The 19,184-nt window shown below is 44.4% G+C and overlaps 1 protein-coding gene across 1 annotated transcript in view; it reads right to left on the bottom strand.

Moving 5' to 3' along the window:
• CDHR3 (cadherin related family member 3) overlaps positions 1–18,954 on the bottom strand; it is a 99,105-nt gene extending 80,151 nt beyond the window's left edge. The window contains exons 1-5 of the mRNA XM_030216752.1: positions 18,865–18,954; positions 18,586–18,754; positions 13,889–14,001; positions 1,350–1,447; positions 1,150–1,254 (exon numbers count right to left, since the gene is read on the bottom strand). Coding sequence (XP_030072612.1) covers positions 1,150–1,254; positions 1,350–1,447; positions 13,889–14,001; positions 18,586–18,754; positions 18,865–18,954 — 575 coding nt within the window. The remainder of the gene's footprint in view (positions 1–1,149; positions 1,255–1,349; positions 1,448–13,888; positions 14,002–18,585; positions 18,755–18,864) is intronic.
• Between the last annotated feature and the right edge of the window lie 230 nt (positions 18,955–19,184).

The following is a 19,184-nucleotide window of genomic DNA, read 5'->3' as shown; positions in this document are numbered from 1 at the left end:
GGATACCCAGCAGCACTGTCCAGTTAGTGCCGCTGAATATCCCTGGTTAGGCGGCGGGAAGCTATTTAAGTGGGCAGGAGAGGATCTTGCCCGCTTAAATCAATTTGAATATCGCCCTCTATGTGTTTAGTGGCTGCTGATATTCAGTGACATTAACCAGCACTTCACAAGCATTTAACTGTCCAAGAGGCTCTCCTGCCTGGTTAAATCATTTTGAATATCACCCCTAAAACTTTAAATTTTACATAGAAGTGTAAAGTTTTTTTATGCCAATGACGTGATTCACCCCAAGTGTAGCAGAGGTTGCAGTGACGAGGGATCGACAGCTTTTTCCTTCTAGTCTTCTAAGTAGTTGGTGCGTTGAAGCACTGTACACACATTTTTTTGTATAGTGGAGTTGTTTGATTGTTTGACTAATCAGATAGTGCCATGGTGGTCGGTACTAATATTCAACAGCACTAGTTGGTTAAGAGCCGCTGAGTATTAGGGGACAGCCAGTGTGATTTAACTAGGCAGGAGCTTCTCCTGTCTAGTTAAGGGCCCTTTTACTAAGCCGTGTAGGCGCCTACGTGCATTCAACATGCGCCAATTTCATTTTTTATGCGTGTCCGATACGCATGTCGGAAAATATTTTTAATTTTCCAACAAGCGGCGCTAACCATATGGTAACAGGCATTCTACGTGCACTGACAATTACTGCCCGGTTAACACATGCAACCTTACCACTAAGTCAATGGGTGGTGGGTAAGGTCTCAGACCCAAAATGGATGTGCGCCAATTTTTATTTTGCCATACATCCATTTTTGGCCAAAAAAAAGGCGTGCTGAAAGATGGATCTGTGTGCGTCCAATACATGCGCCTACACTAGTGCAGGTCATTTTTCAGCGCACCTTAGTAAAAGGACCCCTAAATCATTTTGAATATTGAACCCTATATTTTCTACTGATAATTTTGTTTTGTCCTTCAACAGTGGGAGGAGTCTGCCATTTCTCAGTATGCCCATGAAAGACATAACAGCATGAAATGGGAAACCAATTTTTTAAAACAGCATTCACAAAACACACATTGCAAAATATTTCAGAAATAAATATATCAGATGATTAATGAATTAACCTACACAGAAACTTCTAGTACACATTTTTCACTTACCCTACAAAATAAGGAGGTTCGTCATCAATATTGACAATTTGGATTATCAGTGTTCCTTTCACAGACAATCCTTGAGGATCCTCCACTGTGACTATCAGGAAATAACTGGTAAAGAAATTGGAACGTGGGTTACATTACATTATTTATTTCACAGCTGCTAATTCTGAATTGGAAAAAAGTGCTAGAAATTCAGTTCTTACGTATGTGGATCTTTCTCATAATCAAAGATCTTGGTGGAAGCAATAGATCTACGTGGAGATACAATGAATGGAGCAGCTGTCGTAGAGTTTATAGAATACTAAAATAAAAATATTTATGGTTAGTAAGTCCAAGCTTCTCCTACTAACCTACAAATGCACTCAATCTGCAGCCCCTCATTACCTCTCTAGCCTTATCTCCCCTTACACTCCTACCCGTAACCTCCGCTCACAGGACAAATCCCTCCTCTCTGTACCCTTCTCCATCACCGCCAATTCCAGGCTCCGCCCTTTCTGCCTCGCCTCTCCCTATGCTTGGAATAAACTTCCTGAGCCCATACGCCAAGCCCCCTCCCTGCCCGTCTTCAAATCCTTGCTCAAAGCCCACCTCTTCAATGTCGCCTTCGGCACCTAACCATTCTACCTCTATTCAGGAAATGTAGACTGCCCCAATTTGATTGTCTGCACATTTTGTCCATTAGATTGTAAGCTCCTTTGAGCAGGGACTGTCCTTCTTTGTTAAACTGTACAGCGCTGCGTAACCCTAGTAGCGATTTAGAAGTGTTAAGTAGTAGTAGTAGTAGAAGTAGTAGTAGTAGTAGTTTCTCTTTGCTTACGCTAATGTTTCCTGCAATACAATGAATGCCTTGGGGTCAATTTTCTAAAGCGTAGTCAGGATTTACACTATATAGTAGGGAGCTTAATGGTGATTTTGTCCTTTGTGGAGGTCCTTTCAGAGTATGGTTGAAAACAACATAAGGGGCAAATTTAAATTTTAAAGATGTATTCTAACATCTTCAACTTTTCTCCTTGATTTAAGTATTGCATGTGTTGGATTTGTGCATTGCCTTGAACTGTGAACTTCCAAGTCCTCAAATATTGTGGAATGGAATGTACAGAGTTTAAGCAATGTTTCAAGCTATTACCTTCATATAATAACATTGCATTAAAAATCAGCATTAGAATTTTAATACAGTTTTTTCACTCTCTATTTTTTTTTTTTTACTTTACTTCTGGTGTAAAAATATGTAAAAATCAGCAAAGCAAAAATTTCCATTAAAATGAAAGTAAACTGGAAGTAATTCTAGACAGTGTCAGAGGGGGCTATAAGAGTATCCCTGAGGTAGGCACTTAGCCGAAACATGGTGCCGTGTCAGGTCCTCCAAGGAATAAAGTGTTATATTTTTATCTATTCATCCTCCTGTGTTTCTTCTGGAAGGACTTTGCTGGCTACACTACTTTTCTTCTTTTGGTGTTTGTGCATGTGTGTCACGTCTGTGGCCGTGACCACCCTCATACTTACCCTGTTTCTGGGAGTCAGTGGCTGTGCTGGCTTTTGCTTGTCTCTGTGTCTGTCTCTGTCTTAGTTTCTCTCTGGCTCTGTGTGCTGATTGCACTACTGAACCTCACCTGTGTGGGCTTTGCCTCTTCCAAGATGGCTGCCGCCTCTTCGTCTCTGCCAGTATCCAAGATGGCTTCCGCTGTTCCTTCCTATGGGATGACTGCTTTGTGTGTCAAGCCTCTGTTTGGTTGCAAGGTGATTGCTGCACCTGTGGCTCTGGTGTTGATGAGCTTTATTAGTGACTTGGAGACTACAGTCCTGGCCTTTGCATTGCCTTTCCCTCCGCAGTGCTTTAGGTCCCGAGGTTAGTGTGCTGTTAGCACCATTTGCTCTGTGGGTTTTCAGCCCTTCTGTGTCTTTTGCCTTGTGGGTTTCCAGCCCTTCTGTGTTATTTGCTCTGTGGGTCTCCTACCCTTCTGTGGGTTTTCTGCCCTTCTGTGTTTATCGCTTGTGGGTTTCCAGCCCTTCTGTGTTTATTGCTCATCTAAAGGTCCTGGTGTATAGAGTGCTCTGTACACAGTTTCAGTGTTTGCTCTGTGTGTGTTTCTTTGTTTGACTAGTTAGCTTAGGCACCGTCTGGCTTGTAGCCTGTGCCTAGCTCTGCTAGTTCTCTGTGTTTGTTTCCAGTGCATGATTAGTTAGGTTCTCTGTGTTTGTTTCCAGTGCATGATTAGTTAGTGCTAGTTCTCTGTGTTTGTTCCTGGTGTTAGACTAGCCAGCTTAGGCACCGTCTGTTTGTTAGCTTGTGTACAGCTTTCCTAGTTCTCTGAGTTTGCTCTGTGTTTGTTCCTAGTGTTAGACTAGCCAGCTTAGGCACCGTCTGTTTGTTAGCTTGTGTACAGCTTTCCTAGTTCTCTGAGTTTGCTCTGTGTTTGTTCCTAGTGTATGACTTGGTAGCTTGGGCACAGCTTTGCATTGTCAGCCTGTGTACAGCTTTCCTGTGTTTTGCTTTATGTATGTTTCGTGTGTATGACTGGTTTGCTTGGGCATAGCTTTCCTACTAGCTTGTACAGTTGACTAGTCTTCTTGTGTTTAGCCTGCTGGTTTTCCGTGTGTGTTTCTTTTGCTTCTGGAGCTTCTGCCCTTGTTCTATCTGTTGCCAGTTCTCCTTGATACTGAGGCTCCAGCCGTAGTTTTGTTCCTTGTCCTGACCATTGCTTTGAATCTGCCTGCTGCCGGAACCCAGACATTTTCTGCCTTGCCTTCGCCTAGGTGCCAGGGGGCACTCCTGGATCTTCATTCCTGCTGTTCCTGTAAGCCCTACCGGCTGCCAGAACCTGAGGGCTCAACCCGAGGGGGAAGGCAGTCAAGTGTAGGTGAAGCCTAGGTCCAGGGTGTTCCAGTTCCGCGGGTTCCGCTCCAGTGTGTTCCAGTCCAGCGGGTTTCACTCCTGTATGTTCCTGTCCAGTGGGGCCACTCCAGTGTGTCCAGTCCAGCGGGCCCCACTCCAGTGCGCACCCGTCCGGTGCGTTCCAGTTCCGAGTGTTCCGGTGTAGAACTCCAGTCCGGAGTTCCGGTCCAGTCTTGTCTCATCTCTACCTTGTGGGTGATCTTGCCTGCCACTGCCGCTCCACGGTAGTGGTCCAAGGACTCACTAAACCAGTGCTCCCGGGGAAGAAGCCTGACAGTGTGTCAAGGTCCTCGTGCACGCGACAATGTGGAGGGGCATAATCGAAAAGGGCGCCCAAGTTTTCCTAAGGACGTCCTCGCAGGACGTCCCAGCGAAGGGCCGGGAAACCTGCATTATCGAAACAAGATGGGCGGCCATCTTTTGTTTTGATAATATGGTCGGGGACGCCCAAATCTCAACATTTAGGTCGACCTTAGAGATGGTCATCCTTAGAGATGGTCGTCCCCGGTTTTCGGCGATAATGGAAACCGAGGATGCCCATCTCGGAAACTACCAAATCCAAGCCCTTTGGTCATGGGAGGATCCAGCATTCGTAGTGCACTGGTCCCCCTGACATGCCAGGACACAGGCCAGGCACCCTAGGAGGCACTGCAGTGGACTTCAGAAAAAGCTCCCAGGTGCATAGCTCCCTTACCTTGGGTGCTGAGCCCCCCAAACCCCACTACCCACAACTGTACAACACTACCATAGCCCTAAAGGGTGAAGGGGGGCACCTAATGTGGGTACAGTGGGTTTCTGGTGGGTTTTGAAGAGCTGGGTCTGCCTGCCTGAAGTGCACTGCACCCACTAAAACTGCTCCAGGGACCTGCATACTGCTGGCATAGAGGCTGGTAAAAAATATTTAAAAAGTTTATTTTTGAGGGTGGGAGGGGGTTAGTGACCACTGGGGGAGTAAGGGGAGGTCATTCCCTGACTCCCTCCTGTGGTCATCTGGTCAGTTTGGGCACCTTTTTGAGGCGTGGTCACAAGAAAAAATGGACCAAGTAAAGTCGGCCAAGTGCTCGTCAGGGACGCCCTTCTTTTTTCCATTATTGGCCGAGGACACCCATGTGTTAAGCATGCCCCAGTTCCACCTTCGCTACGCTTCCAACATGCTCTCGTGAACTTTGGTCATCCCCGCGATGGAAAGCAGTTGAGGACGCCCAAAATCGGCTTTCGATTATGCTGATTTGGGCGACCCTGTGAGAAGGGTGCCCATCTCCCGATTTGTGTCGAAAGATGGGCACCCTTCTCTTTTGAAAATAAGCCTGATAGTGTTTCACAGTCCTCTGCCTCTGCAGTTCCTTTCTCATATTTACCAATACTCATTAAAACCCTGGCCATTGAATTTTGTGCAATTTTTAAAGCTTTAAGTTAAGAATTAGATAAGCCAAGCAGTAAACCATTGCAGTAACCCAACATGGCATTACAAAGCTCCGAGGGGCCCTTTTATAGAGCGGCAGTAAGCCCAATGTGGCTGCTGGTGGTAGTCCCACCCCGAGAGCATGCCATTTCCAGGGGAAAAAGAAAACCCCTGGAAATGGCTTGCACGGCGTTAACCCGGCAATAATCGGGCATTGCCATGTGCTGCCCAGTTACCACCGGGTTAGCGTGAGAGCCCTTATCATTGCCTCATTGGATGGTAGTAAGGGCTCCCCACTGCATGGCCACGTGGTAAGAGTTATCTCACGGTGTGGCTATTTTTTGTGGCTCTTACTGGCTGCGGTAGTTTGGTAAAAGGGAAAGGGAAATTGGACTTGATATACCACCTTTCTGAGGTTTTTGCAACTACATTCAAAGCGGTTTACATATATTCAGGTACTTATTTTGTACCAGGGGCAATGGAGGGTTAAGTGACTTGCCCACAGTCACAAGGAGCTGCAGTGGGAATCGAACCCAGTTCCCCAGGATCAAAGTCCGCTGCACGAACCACTAGGCTACTCCTCCACTAAAAGGACTAAAAGGACCCTGAATTACTGAGGTGAAATTTGAAGGAGTGAACAGTTTTTTTTGAATGCCTTAACGATCACAGTTAAAAAACCCACATCCTTCACAATCTTATTCGTGTGCCAGAATCAACAATCACACCCAAATGGTGTTATAGAACAGGCACTCTGCTGCATTGGGGCATCTACATTTAGGTACTTCCACCTTGGTGTTTAAGTGTCAATTAGCACTCTGATAATGGGCTGAATTCAGTAAGTGGTGCTCAAAATTTGGTGCTGAAAAAAACGTAAGCACTGATCGGTATTCTATAAAGGCATTCTGGGATGGGCACGCTTTATAGAATAGCATGTAGCACTGGGGTCTACACTCAACTTTGGGCATGAGGATTTATACCAACTGAAACCAGGTGGAAATCCCAGCATGCAAGTTGGGCACAGATCCACACTATACTATAACACGCCCCGGCTGCCCAACTTCCGTCGTTACACCCCCTTTGCAGATATACATGGAAACAAACACAGGTGCTATTCAATAAATGGGCTTTGTAAGTGTGTTTTCACTATTTTGCCTATTTGCGGATGATACTAAGATTTGTAACACAGTAGACACCCCGGAGGGAGTGGAAAACATAAAAAAGGATCTGAAAAAGCTAGAAGAATGGTCTAAGGTTTGGCAATTAAAATTCAATGCGAAGAAATGCAAAATGATGCACTTAGGGAGTAGAAATCCAAGAGAGGCGTATGTGTTAGGCGGTGAGAGTCTGCTAGGTACAGATGAGGAGAGGGATCTTGGGGTGATAGTATCTGAGGATCTGAAGGCGATGAAACAGTGTGACAAGGCGGTGGCCGTAGCTAGAAGGTTACTAGGCTGTATAGAGAGAGGTGTGACCAGCAGAAGAAAAGAGGTGTTGATGCCCCTGTACAAGTCTTGGTGAGGCCCCACCTGGAGTATTGTGTTCAGTTTTGGAGGCCGTATCTTGCTAAGGATGTAAAAAGAATTGAAGCGGTGCAAAGAAAAGCTACGAGGATGGTATGGGATTTGCATTACAAGACGTATGAGGAGAGACTTGCGGACCTGAACATGTATACCCTGGAGGAAAGGAGGAACAGGGGTGATATGATACAGACTTTCAAATATTTGAAAGGTATTAATCCGCAAACAAACCTTTTCCGGAGATGTGAAGGCGGTAGAACGAGAGGGCATGAAATGAGATTGAAGGGGGGCAGACTCAAGAAGAATGTCAGGAAGTATTTTTTCATGGAGAGGGTGGTGGATGCTTGGAATGCCCTCCCGCGGGAGGTGGTGGAGATGAAAACGGTAACGGACTTCAAACATGCGTGGGATAAACATAGAGGAATCCTGTGCAGAAGGAAGGGATCCTCAGGAGCTTAGCCTAGAATGGGTGGCAGAGCTGGTGGTTGGGAGGCAGGGCTAGTGCTGGGCAGACATATACGGTCTGTGCTGGGGCTGGTGGTTGGGAGGCGGGACTAGTGCTGGGCAGACTTATACGGTCTGTGCCGGGGCTGGTGGTTGGGCGGCGGGGATAGTGCTGGGCAGACTTATACGGTCTGTGCCAGAGCCGGTGGTGGGAGGCAGGGATAGTGCTGGACAGACTTATACGGTCTGTGCCAGAACTGGTGGTTGGGAGGTGGGGTTGGTGGTTGGGAGGCGGGGATAGGGCTGGCCAGACTTATACGGTCTGTGCACTGAAGAGGACAGTACAAATAAAAAAGTAGCACATATGAATTTATCTTCTTGGGCAGACTGGATGGACCGTGCAGGTCTTTTTCTGCTGTCATCTACTATGTTACTATGTTACTATATGGATCTGCCATTTCTGCCCCATTTCAATGCATTTGCATCTGTTAAAGCAGTTTTCCAAGCTGAAAATTCAGCACAAAAGTAACGCCTAACGTTAAGCGCCATATATAGAATTTCTCTGAATGTGTGTGCATTAAAACCCAGGGTACAGCTACAATTTTCCCCAATATCAACAATATTTATGCACAGTATAGCATTCCAGCCAAGTATGCACACGCTACTCCATGTGCCAATACAATTTTGTTTGTGGGCAAAATATATTGCTTCTGCGAGTACATGTGTGTATGTTTCGGCGAGTTCTCCCACGTTAGGACACATTTTTAATGCGTGACTATTTGGTTACTACATTTGAAAACAAAAAACTTTTTTTAAAGCTTGCGTTAGGAGATAGTACTCCTATCTTTAGGGCGTGGTTCTACTGCATGGTTATTACATTGGCCTCTTAGTAAGAACACTGCAACTTCAGTCTGGATACAAAATGGCAAAATAAACAAAGATGGTAACACTATCCTAATAGTAAGCATAATCTTTTACCAAACTGCGGTAGCTACAAAGTTATTTATACATGAAATGCAATGGAATACTTTTATTAGCTAGCAAGTCTTGAGTTTAGGTAACACTTAGGTCTGACTCTTGTAGACAAGACATTATGTTAGAAAATCTGTAGAGACGTCAGTGGAAGAAAAGTAAATGTCAAGTTTGGCAAGCTGCTGCAGCTACCTCGTACTTAAGAGTCATTATGATTCATTTCACTATTAAAACCCACTACAATGTTAAAGTGAGCATCTCTTGTTAATAGAAAATTGTTACTCTCAGCTCATTACAATACAATGAGAATCCAATTTGTTGAAATAGACCCAGGAGTCTTAAATAGGCCTGGAATTCATTCTTTGGCACAAACAATCAGTTTCTTGCAGCTTTTTCCTTTTTCAAAACACATTTATTAAAAGGGCACAGAATTGCTTTACTTCGCCGCTCTCTCTTGTGTTTCGAATCCACCAACGACCCAAAGTTGGCTCTTTCACAGAACTGCCACCTAATGCCAAGTCGTGACTGACACTTTTTACATCTCCCTTCTCTAATGATACAGTATTCAAGGCAAATCCTGGAAAGGATACTTAGGTTGTTTTAGAATAGCTGCGGAGTGGAGGAGTAGCCTATGCTTAGAGCAGTGGGCTGGAAACCAGAAGGCTCAGGGTCAAATCCCACAGCAGCACTGGTGTCCTTGGACAAGTCACTTAATTCTCTACTGCCTTGGGTCTTATGCTGGATGGATTCTGGCAGCAATTCCAGTCTAGGCCATTTCCTCCACTATGTTGGGCAGGAGCAACATACTGGTGCTTCACACTGTGCTAGAGAAAGCAATAGGAAACCATTCCTATATCATGTCAAGAACAGCATTGGGGGGGGGGGGGGGGGGGGGGGTGGAGTGGTCCTTCAATTTGTGGTTGCCAGGAGTTGCTTTGATTTGAAGGCACTTCTAGATCTGCAGAACAGATACACAGTATCTACATTTGCAAATAGTAGGGCTGCACATTTAACTCTATTCATACATTAGAATAAAATTAGTGCTTGTGTGGTGGTCCTTCTCCCCCTCACCCCTGTGGGTCTAGCCTTTGTCCCTACCTCTTTTTCTCTCCATGGTCCTCCAAGCTTGTTGTCTTCACTGGCAGAGATTAAACCAGGTTGCCTCTGGCCGGCCTTGGTATCCTTCTCTCTGACACAGCTTCCTGTTGTCGCATGGGCAGGAGGATGCAGAAAGAAGGCCCTTAAGCTGTCTGGAAGCAGCCTAGCTTAATTGCTGTCACTGGCAGCAAAGATAGCAAGTTTGGAGATTACGAATGGAGATGGAGGTAGGGAGAGATACTGGATCTGCACGGAGCATGGAGAGGAGAGAGATAGAGAGACAGGACTGGGGAGGGGGAGGGAGAAGAAACAGTGGGACAGACACTGGGCCCATGGATGGAGGTAGGTAGGGAGGAAGAGAGTGAGATATACCAGACTGTGGGATGAGGAGGGACAGGGGAGGAGTGAGAGATGTTGAAATGGGGGATGGAAGAAAGAAAGAGGGGAGATGCTGGACATGAATGGAGGGGAGGGGAAGGAAAGAAAGAGGAAATGCACATGGATGGAGGAGAAGGGAAGGAAGATGCTGCATATGGATGGAAGAGAGAGGGAGAGAATGCTCATAGATGGGAGGAAGAAAAGAAACAAGGGAGGAAATGCTGCATATAGATAGAGGGAAGGGGAGGGAGAAAGTGCTCACAGATGGAAGGAAGGAAAGAAAGAAAGAAGGAAGGAAGGAAGGAAGGGAGGAAACGTTGCATATAGAGGGGAAGGGAAGAGAGAAGGGAGAAAATGTTGCACATGGACTGAAGGGAAGAGAAAAGAAATGGTAAATGGCCAGGAGGTCCAGAAACAGAGCTCAGAGAACAAGCACAGGGAAATAGAACCAAAGACTGGGAACAAGACAATTAGATGCATAAAATCACCAGAAAACAAAGGTTAAAAAATTGATTTTATTTTCAGTCTAATGAATGAAATATGTCAGCGTTGAGCATTTACATCTGCTATATTTATATTTTGCAAAGGGATGGTTTATATGGTTATTCATGTGATTAAAAATTATAATGCTGTGTCGCCATTTTTCTGACCTTCGATATCTTGCTGGATGGTTTTCGTTCTCTTCATAGTGAGTTTTTTTTTTGGAAGACTGAAGTGTTATTAACCTGTGTAATAGTGTTTTATGGCCCCGTGTAGTAAGCGCTTTTCTCATAGATACAAAATGGGAGAAAACCTTTAGTAAGCAGGCCCCTTAGTTTTTTCACTTTTTTTTTTTTTTTTTGCAGAGCGCATTCCCCTGATGCAGCTTATGTGAAACAGGGACCCTTGTCAGGAATCTGCCAAGCTCATTTGATGATACCTCTAGCCAACCTCTTCTGAGTGGGATGCCTCAAAAGTTAAGTGCCAGCGTATATTTAATATTTTTGTGACATTGAGTAGTGTTTAAAATGTGCTGAGTGTCTATAATTTGCATTTTGAATTTGGAATGGAGCTTTTCTGACCTATGATGGTGATTTTTGTTAAGGGTTTAATGTCTCTAATACATTGTATGATTCACTAAGATCTTTTTCTCAAAACAAAACAAAACAAAAAACACCTACTGTTTTGCTTAGGGCATCTGAGTGTTAAATTTCTTTGTTACAGACTGGGTTATGGTATTGGTTATTTCTTTATCCCTTCTGTTCCTATTTGTTTTGTTTTTTTTTTATTTATGCCATCCTTTTCAATGTGTTTCCTTGGATAGCTGTCTCTGCTGCTTGGAAGATTGCATCAGCCCCAAGCATAGCATTATGCATGACTTTGAATCTGATATCTATTCTGGTTGCATGCTAAGAGCAATATCCCCTCAGATGCAAACTGCCTTTGCAGAATGCAATTTGAAGGAGAATGGACAAGGCAATTTTTAGTCGTATACTTAAAAGCTTGGAGGGAGCTGGGGCCAAAATATGTGAAATTGGTGGTGAGGCCATAGATCATAACATGGTTAGTTGAAAAGGGAAATGTGACCCTATCCATGTTGAAGGTTGCTCATCTTGCAGGTGCAAGATCTTGTGCATTCGTGGTTGTGAGCCTGAGATTATGGAAGTTTGTGCTGCTGGACCAGGGTTTTGCAGAGGAAGTTTTAGATTGTAGAAAGAAGTTGGATACGTATGATCAATAGGTTTTATTTTGGGGGTTTTAATTATTTTGTGTGCATTTTTTGTGCTTTGCTTCTGTTTTAAATTAATATATTTTATGTTATGCTGTGATCTGCTGAGGACTGAGAATCTGCAGCATAGAAATGCTTTACAATAAAATATACTTTTACAGGTGCTGACACAGAAATTTACCAAACTGTGGTAAGAAGTGGCCTTAGCGTATCCTTACATGGGTCATTCCTGCATGCTAAGGTCATTTTTACCGCTGGGGTAAAATGGCCGATTTTTCTATTTTCTCTATTAACTAGCCGTTAAGCCCATAACAACGGGCGAGTTTTTTGTTTTCCTATGGCCTCCCCCCGTCCACCAACCCTGCTCTCTCCCCTGCCCTCCCCCCATGTCCAGCAACCCTCCTCTCCCCCCTCCCATCTGCTCCATCCACCCGTGTCCATCAACTGTTCTCTCCCCTACCCTCCATCCTTGGGCTCCCATCCATGTCCACCCATCTCCTATGTGTACCGCCATTGTGACCTCCTCTGCTCTGCCATCCCCTCCGCCGCCATTTTACCCCCCCGCCACCGCCACCTTTGACCCCCCCGGCGTCGCCCCCCCTCTTTCCGCCGTTGTCATGTCCTCCTTCAGCTGCTTTCGTTACCTCCCGTGGTTCCTCCTGTCGTGTCGTCAGTTCTCCTCCATTGCTGCATCCGTTTCCCTCAGTTCCGCCCCCTCCTTCCCTCCCTGCTCCCTCCTCCTCCGATTTCCACACCCATGTCCAAGCCCTCCTCCCTATTGGGCTGTACTGCTGGTGGAAGCGGGGCTTGGACTTCTGCACTCTCAACATTCGGTCTGTACTGCGCATTTGTGGGTGAGTCGGTCACTTGTCATTTATATGTTTGATAGCCACACCCCAAATTTTCCATTAGAGTGTGACCATTAGCATGTGCGCCCCTATCGCTAAGCATGTGTTAATCAGTTAGCAGTGGCGTACCAAGGGGGGGGGGCGGTGGGGGTGGGTTACTTCCTGTTCCGGGTCAGAGGGAGCTGCAGGCTGCAGCGAACGTGCCAACTCAGCCAACGCTGAGCAGGCGCGCGCTGCGGCACCCCCCACAGCGGCGTGCACCCGGGGGGGGGTTTCTTTCGCCGGGGGGGGGGTGCTTTGGCGGGGGGGGGGGGCCGCCCCGGGTGTCCGCCCCCCTAGGAACGCCACTGTCAGTTAGTACATGGCAATGCAGCTGCCCTAACAGATTAGTGCTAAACACCCCATCTCTCTGTCCCCACATGCACATCCATAAATGACTGCAGGATGCCTCAGCACCTCCCGCAGTACACCATTTTTTCTGCAGTAAGCACACATCAGTGCTTAACACAGCTTAGTAAAGGGACCCCTTAGTATGCAAATTGTCCCTCTGAGAGCAGGATTAAAGAACGGGGTTAGGTTATGTTTTTTTTTAAATTTTGCAATCCTTGCTTGTTCTTTGCTCCTGCTCCAAAGGTACAAAGTAGGCCGTGCTTTTATTTGGAAATGATTTTTGCTGAGTTATTTCGTTTCATCTTCAAAATGAAACAGAAAAAAAAAAAAATGAAAATAAGAACGGCACAATCCTCCACAGACCTGAATTTTCAGAAGAATTCCACACAGAGTCACCTTTTATAATTATACTGCTCTCCCAAGGGTACAGTGTACTAATGGGACACAAGCCCCGGGGCTGTTTAAATTTTGCTCTCTGCTATGACTAGAATACTGATGTCTGTTGTCTGTTCTCTGCTGAATCACACATCAGCCCCAGTCACAGTATCATGCATAACTTTGAATTAGGTGGCAGTCCTGGCTGCATGCCAAAACAGATATTGGCTCAGGTACATATTGCCTTTCCATAATGCAATTAGAAAGAGAAAGATAGGACTAGACTCCAGGTGCCTGCAGGACAGCCCTAAGCCTCCCACTCCAACTGTTCGCACACAACATTCTGCTGTATTGCATGCTCCACTAAATCCTTTGCATGAAAACAAATGTAATTGATTGCATTACCAGTATGTAACTGAGTGACTGTTTTAGTAGAGGCCAATAAAAAATCTTGCATAACAGGGACGGACCATCTGCCAAAAACCACAGTGAAACAATAGTGAAGACAATTAGATGAATCTCAAAAACTTTTCTATGGAATAGGAGTAAGGGCCAGTTTTCTGTTGCTGGAGGGCGGTACTGCCTTTGGGAGGGGGAGCATGATTAGAATTATAGGATGCAGTCAGTCTAAAGAGTGGCTACCAAGATGGTCAGTTGTCTTCCTCATATAGTAGAACCACAGGCTTTTGATTTATTCTTTTAATTATTCAAACTTACGTTGAGGTTATCTAGTGGATCTTCCCGATCACATATCCGATCTTCTGGATCACATGCCTGAATCATGTAAATATCTCCAGCTTTTTCTCCTTCTATGATGTATATCGTTATAGCTGCAAACAGTCAAGGATAGAAACTTTTAAATATTAGCTAATCATTAGGACAGTAACTTCCAAAGGCATTGCTGTGAGGAAACCAGTGCTTTAGGTGTCTGTTACAAAAATGTAACAGCGTGAGGAGTGGCCTAGTGGTTAGGGTGGTGGACTTTGGTCCTGAGGAACTGAGTTTGAGTCCCACTTCAGGCACAGGCAGCTTCCTTGTGACTCTGGGCAAGTTACTTAACCCTCCATTGCCACATTGAGCCTGCCATGAGTGGGAAAGCACGGGGTACAAATGTAACAAAAAAAAAAATCATACTGGGACAGACTGATGGCCCATCTAGCCCACTATCCTGCTTCCAGCAGTGGCCAATCCAGTACCTGGCAGAATCCCAAACAGGGTCAATCCCAGGAACAGCAGAGGCTGTCCAATTTTTTCCTCAATAGCAGACTATGGACTTTTCCTCCAGGAACCTGTCCAACTCTTTTTAAAACCCAGATATGCTAACTGCTGTTAACACATCCTCTGGTAATGAGTTCTAGAGCTTAACTACTCTTTAAAAAGTATTTCATCCTTTTCATTTTAAAGAGTAATGGTTTTCATACCTGTTCCGGGAGACCACCAGCCTATTGGGATTTCAGGGTATCTCTAATGAATATGCATTACAATATACATAGGCTATATACTCTTCAATTATCAACAAATATTCATATTCAATTCCCTATTTTTTGTTGACTCACACACTCTCATATCTGTAAATCATTTATTTGGACTTTTTCCATATACAAACCCCTGTACTATATCCCTTCCACAATATAGAAAATACAATCCCACATATAATACCTAAAACACTTTCTGTTCGGCAAGAGTCCTTCAGATAAAGGTTTAAAGTCCAGAACACATTCTATCACTATTTTATTGTCCTTCTGCTTAAACAGTGTGATGACAAAAAGTCCTTACATATTCAGGAGTAAAAAAAACCTCCCCATTCAAATTAATAGCAACAGTCTCTGATAATCCTGCAGTAAGGACAATAGTTGTCTTCTTGAAATTTATTCCTCTAATGCCATTTTGGTAAAATCCCGACCATTCTGTTGGACTCAAGCTTCATGTCTCACTTGATAATTCATAATCTGGCATTCCAATTGCTATATGCTCGCTGTAGTCTCTAGTGCTGATATAAATGCGGTCTCAACAGGCCATGTTTCACTATATGCTTCATCAGGAGACCTTACTACAAAAAAAATGCATAATTTACATTAAGATTTGCTAGGTCAATGCCTATCAATAGTCACATTTAAAACATCTAAACCCTCATAATCAGCAGTGTTCTGAGCTTTAGACTTTTATCAGGAGGACAGCAACAGGTATCACTGTTGTTCGTCATTTTATTTTCTATTTGGGTTGGTCCTGGATTTTTTTTTTTATTTGTACCCCGCGCTTTCCCACTCATGGCAGGCTCAATGCGGCTTACATATTGTATACAGGATTCTCTTTACTCCCTTAGGAAATGTTTTTAATAGCACCTTTAAAAAAGATGTACAAGTGTTAAGGCATATGAACAAGAATGGCCAAGCTGGGTCAAACCAATGGTCAATGTAGGATAGAATCCTGTCTCCAACAGTGGCCCAAGAGTTCTTAGTAACACCCATCAGAACTAAACCTGAGCTTATCTGTGTGTTCCCTGAAAATTTGTAAGCAGGTAGGCTCAGCAATCAAAGAGTCATGTTGAAGGAAAGAATACAGATGGTCGAGTACATAGTTTAAAATCATCACTTTGATCTATAAATCGTTATATGGATTAAATTCTGTGGGAGTTGGAGAATTATTGAAGTTTCCATCTTATGGTCTTAAACTCTGTTTTACTAGGACTTTTTGCCTAGGTTTTCCAACATTTAAAGATGTACGGTATAAGACTATTCAAGATAGTTTATTTTCAGTCTGGGGAGCTAGACTCTGGAATTCATTGCCTAAGGCTTTAACACAAATGAATTTCAGTTTTAGAAATTTAAACAAATTTATATATACTAGTAAAACAGGCCCGTTTCTGACACGAAATGAAATGGGCGCTAGCAAGGTTTTCCTCGGAGTGTGTATGTTTGAGAGAGAGAGAGAGAGAGAGAGAGAGAGAGAGAGAGAGAGTGTGTGTGTGAGAAAGACAGTGTGTGTGTTTGTGTGTGTGTGTGAGAGAGAGAGAGAGATAGAGTGTGTGAGAGAGAGTGTTTGTGAGAGACAGATAGTAAGTGTGTGTGTGTGTGGGGGGCTCCGAGTTCCATGACCCCCTCCTTCCCTCCCTCTCCTCCCCTCCGAGTTCCAGGCCCCCCTTCTGTACAAGGTGCAGGCCCCGCCCTCTCCTCTCCTCCCTCCCCCTCTCTCCTCCCCTCCGAATTCTTGGCCCCCCCTTCCCTCCGAGTTCCATGCCCCCCTCCCTCTCCTCCCTAGCGTGTTCCATGCCCCCCTTTCCTTGGAGTGTGTATGTTTGAGAGAGAGTGTGTGGGTGAGAGATGGAGTGTGTATGTGAGAGAGAATGAATGAGAGAGAGAGACAGACAGTGTGTGTGTGTTTGTGTCAGAGAGAGAGAGAGAGAGAGAGAGTGAGAGAGCGTGTATGTGAGAGACAGAGAGTGAGTGTGTGTGTATGAGAAAGTGAAGCCTTCAAGCATTCGTGCGCTCTGTAAGGCTCCATCTCCTCAATTGACGACACGTAGTTCTGTAACCTTGAAGGAATGCTTCAAGGCTTGAAGGCTTCACTTTCTCGGCTTCAGAATGTTGGAGGTGCGTTTTATTATATAGGATGAGTCTTAATAAGCTAAGGGTATTTGTTTTGAGAAACTAGAAAGAAGTATATTTTAAAGGTCTGCTTATTTATTTTTTGTTGAAATTTCCTCTTGAAGAGAAGAGTTTTATTGTTAGATTGTACACTGCCTTGAAGTCCATTATGGTTAATTGAGCGGTATATAAGACAAATAGTATCAGGCGAGTTCCCACTTGGACAGTTCCCACCAGACAGTTCCCACCCACCAATTCCCCCTGAGACAATTCCCACCAAGGACTTTTCGCCCCCGGTAATTTCCCACCCTCCCTTGCTGTTTTTTTTTTTACTGACCATAACTTCTTTCTTGTATTGGGTTGCATAATTCCTTGAGGTGCTTTTTTTTAACGGCGTCTGGAACAAGGAGGTTAGAGCAGCATACTGATGTACACAGAGGACGTATAATAACAATAACTTTTCTTAGGTAGAATAGTAATTTGTTGTAAATCGTAATCAGTGTGACATTTTGAGGGGCTGAATTAGGTTTCTATTTAATTATTTATGTAGGTACTTATTTATGACATTTAGATCCTGGATTAAACATGAATTAGGTTGAACCTTGTTTGGGTGTGTGTATGTGGGGGGCATAGGTTGAGTAGTAATCTACTATAATAAAATGCTCCTCCAACGTTCTGAAGCTGACTCCATGGCTTCAGTGAAGGGTTCGTAACATTCATAACTTCATAACATTTGTAAGTCTGTCACATCTCTCTCTGCCCCGCCCTCGCGTCAAAACGTGATGACATTGAGGGCGGAACAGTGAGAGTGAAGGCAATGGTGCACAGTTGCGATGTCGAGAGACTTATCAGAGGGAACTGTATGGGAAGAAGAGAGGAGCGTCAGCAGAAGGGGTCATTTTCTGTGAGTGAAAGCAACGGTGCACAGACGCAATGTCTAGGAACCTATCAGAAGGAAGTGTATGGGAAGAAGGGAGAAGTGTCAGGAGAAGGGGTCATTTTCTGTGAGTGAAGGCAATGGTGCACGGTTGCCAGGCAATGGTAAGCGACGTCGAGGGAACTATCAGAGGGAAGTGTATGGGAAGAAGGGAGGAGCGTCAGGAGAAGGGGTCATTTTCCATTTAAAACATTAATCATGGAAAGTCATCACCTTGCTAGCGCCCGTTTCATTTCTTTGAGAAACGGGCCTTTTTTTACTAGTTTTTATAAATCGTAATTCGTGTGTCACTTTGAGGGACTGAATTAGGTTCAAACTTAGTTTGGGTGTGTGTGTGGGACAATGAATTTCAGTTTGTATTTATCTATTTATTTACTTATTTATGACATTTAGATCCCGGATTAAACAAGAATTAGATTGAAACCTAGTTTGGGGGGTGTGGGAGGCATTGCCCCCCCCCCCCCCACATGAACTGCATGTGTGGAAGGGGAACGGGATGTGTAAAAGATAATGTTGTGTGTGTGTGTGGGGGGGGGAGGGGGATGATGGGGTACTGCCCCCCCCCAAACAATCTGGAAGAGAAAAGGGATGGAGATTACTTGCCTTGTGTGTTTTATATTTTGGGGGTTATGGGTGGGAATTGTCCTTCCCGGTGTGGTGGGAATTGGTTCAGTGGGAATTGTCCTAGGTGGGAACTGACCTGGAATCAAGACAAATACAGCACAGCATAGAAGGAGAAGGGGTTAATGTAAGAAAAATACAAGGAAAGAAAGAAAAATGAATCAGGAGACTGAAGTGATGAAGGAGGAGAAGCAGAATAACTTTGCTTTGTTAACAGCAATTTCCAGAAAGGGTGATGCTCTCAAGTCGTATCCCAGACACTAAAGCCTTACATTGGAATGCCATGTTGTCCACAAAGAAAGGCGGCTCATTGACATTGATCAGCTGCACTGTCAGTGTTTGAAGATTGGTGGCTCCTGTTGTATCTGTTGCAAATATCTGCAAATCGAAGCTGTTTGGCATAGTTTCATAATCCAGCACAGGATCCCCAGTGTAAACAACCTGAATAACAAGTTACATACATTAGCTTGCTAACATTATGCAATGAAACTGGTACTGTCCCAACTCCTAGTAGAAGAAGAATTACATTAATGCTGATCAGATTAAATCACTGGTTGCAAATGCATGAACTTCTTTCTTTCTCCAGCATATTCTCCATTATCTAGTTGATCCACAGATTGAAATCTGACAACTATTGCCATTTAACGTACATTAGGGTCGTTTTACTAAAGCTTACTGCATGCTAACGGTTTTAGCACACGCTAAAAGCTAAGATGCCCATAGGTATGAATAGGTTTCTTAGCATTTGGTGCACACTAATTCCATTAATGCACTCTAAGTTTTAGTAAAAGGGCACCATTGTTTGGCAAAAATCATGCACTATGCCTTTAACGCATGTTAATAACTATCACTGATCTAACTGGCTAAATTT

The sequence above is a fragment of the Microcaecilia unicolor genome, chromosome 10 (genome assembly GCF_901765095.1).
Source record: "Microcaecilia unicolor chromosome 10, aMicUni1.1, whole genome shotgun sequence".
Classification (NCBI taxonomy): domain Eukaryota; kingdom Metazoa; phylum Chordata; class Amphibia; order Gymnophiona; family Siphonopidae; genus Microcaecilia; species Microcaecilia unicolor.
This window is presented reverse-complemented; position numbering and strand designations above follow the sequence as displayed.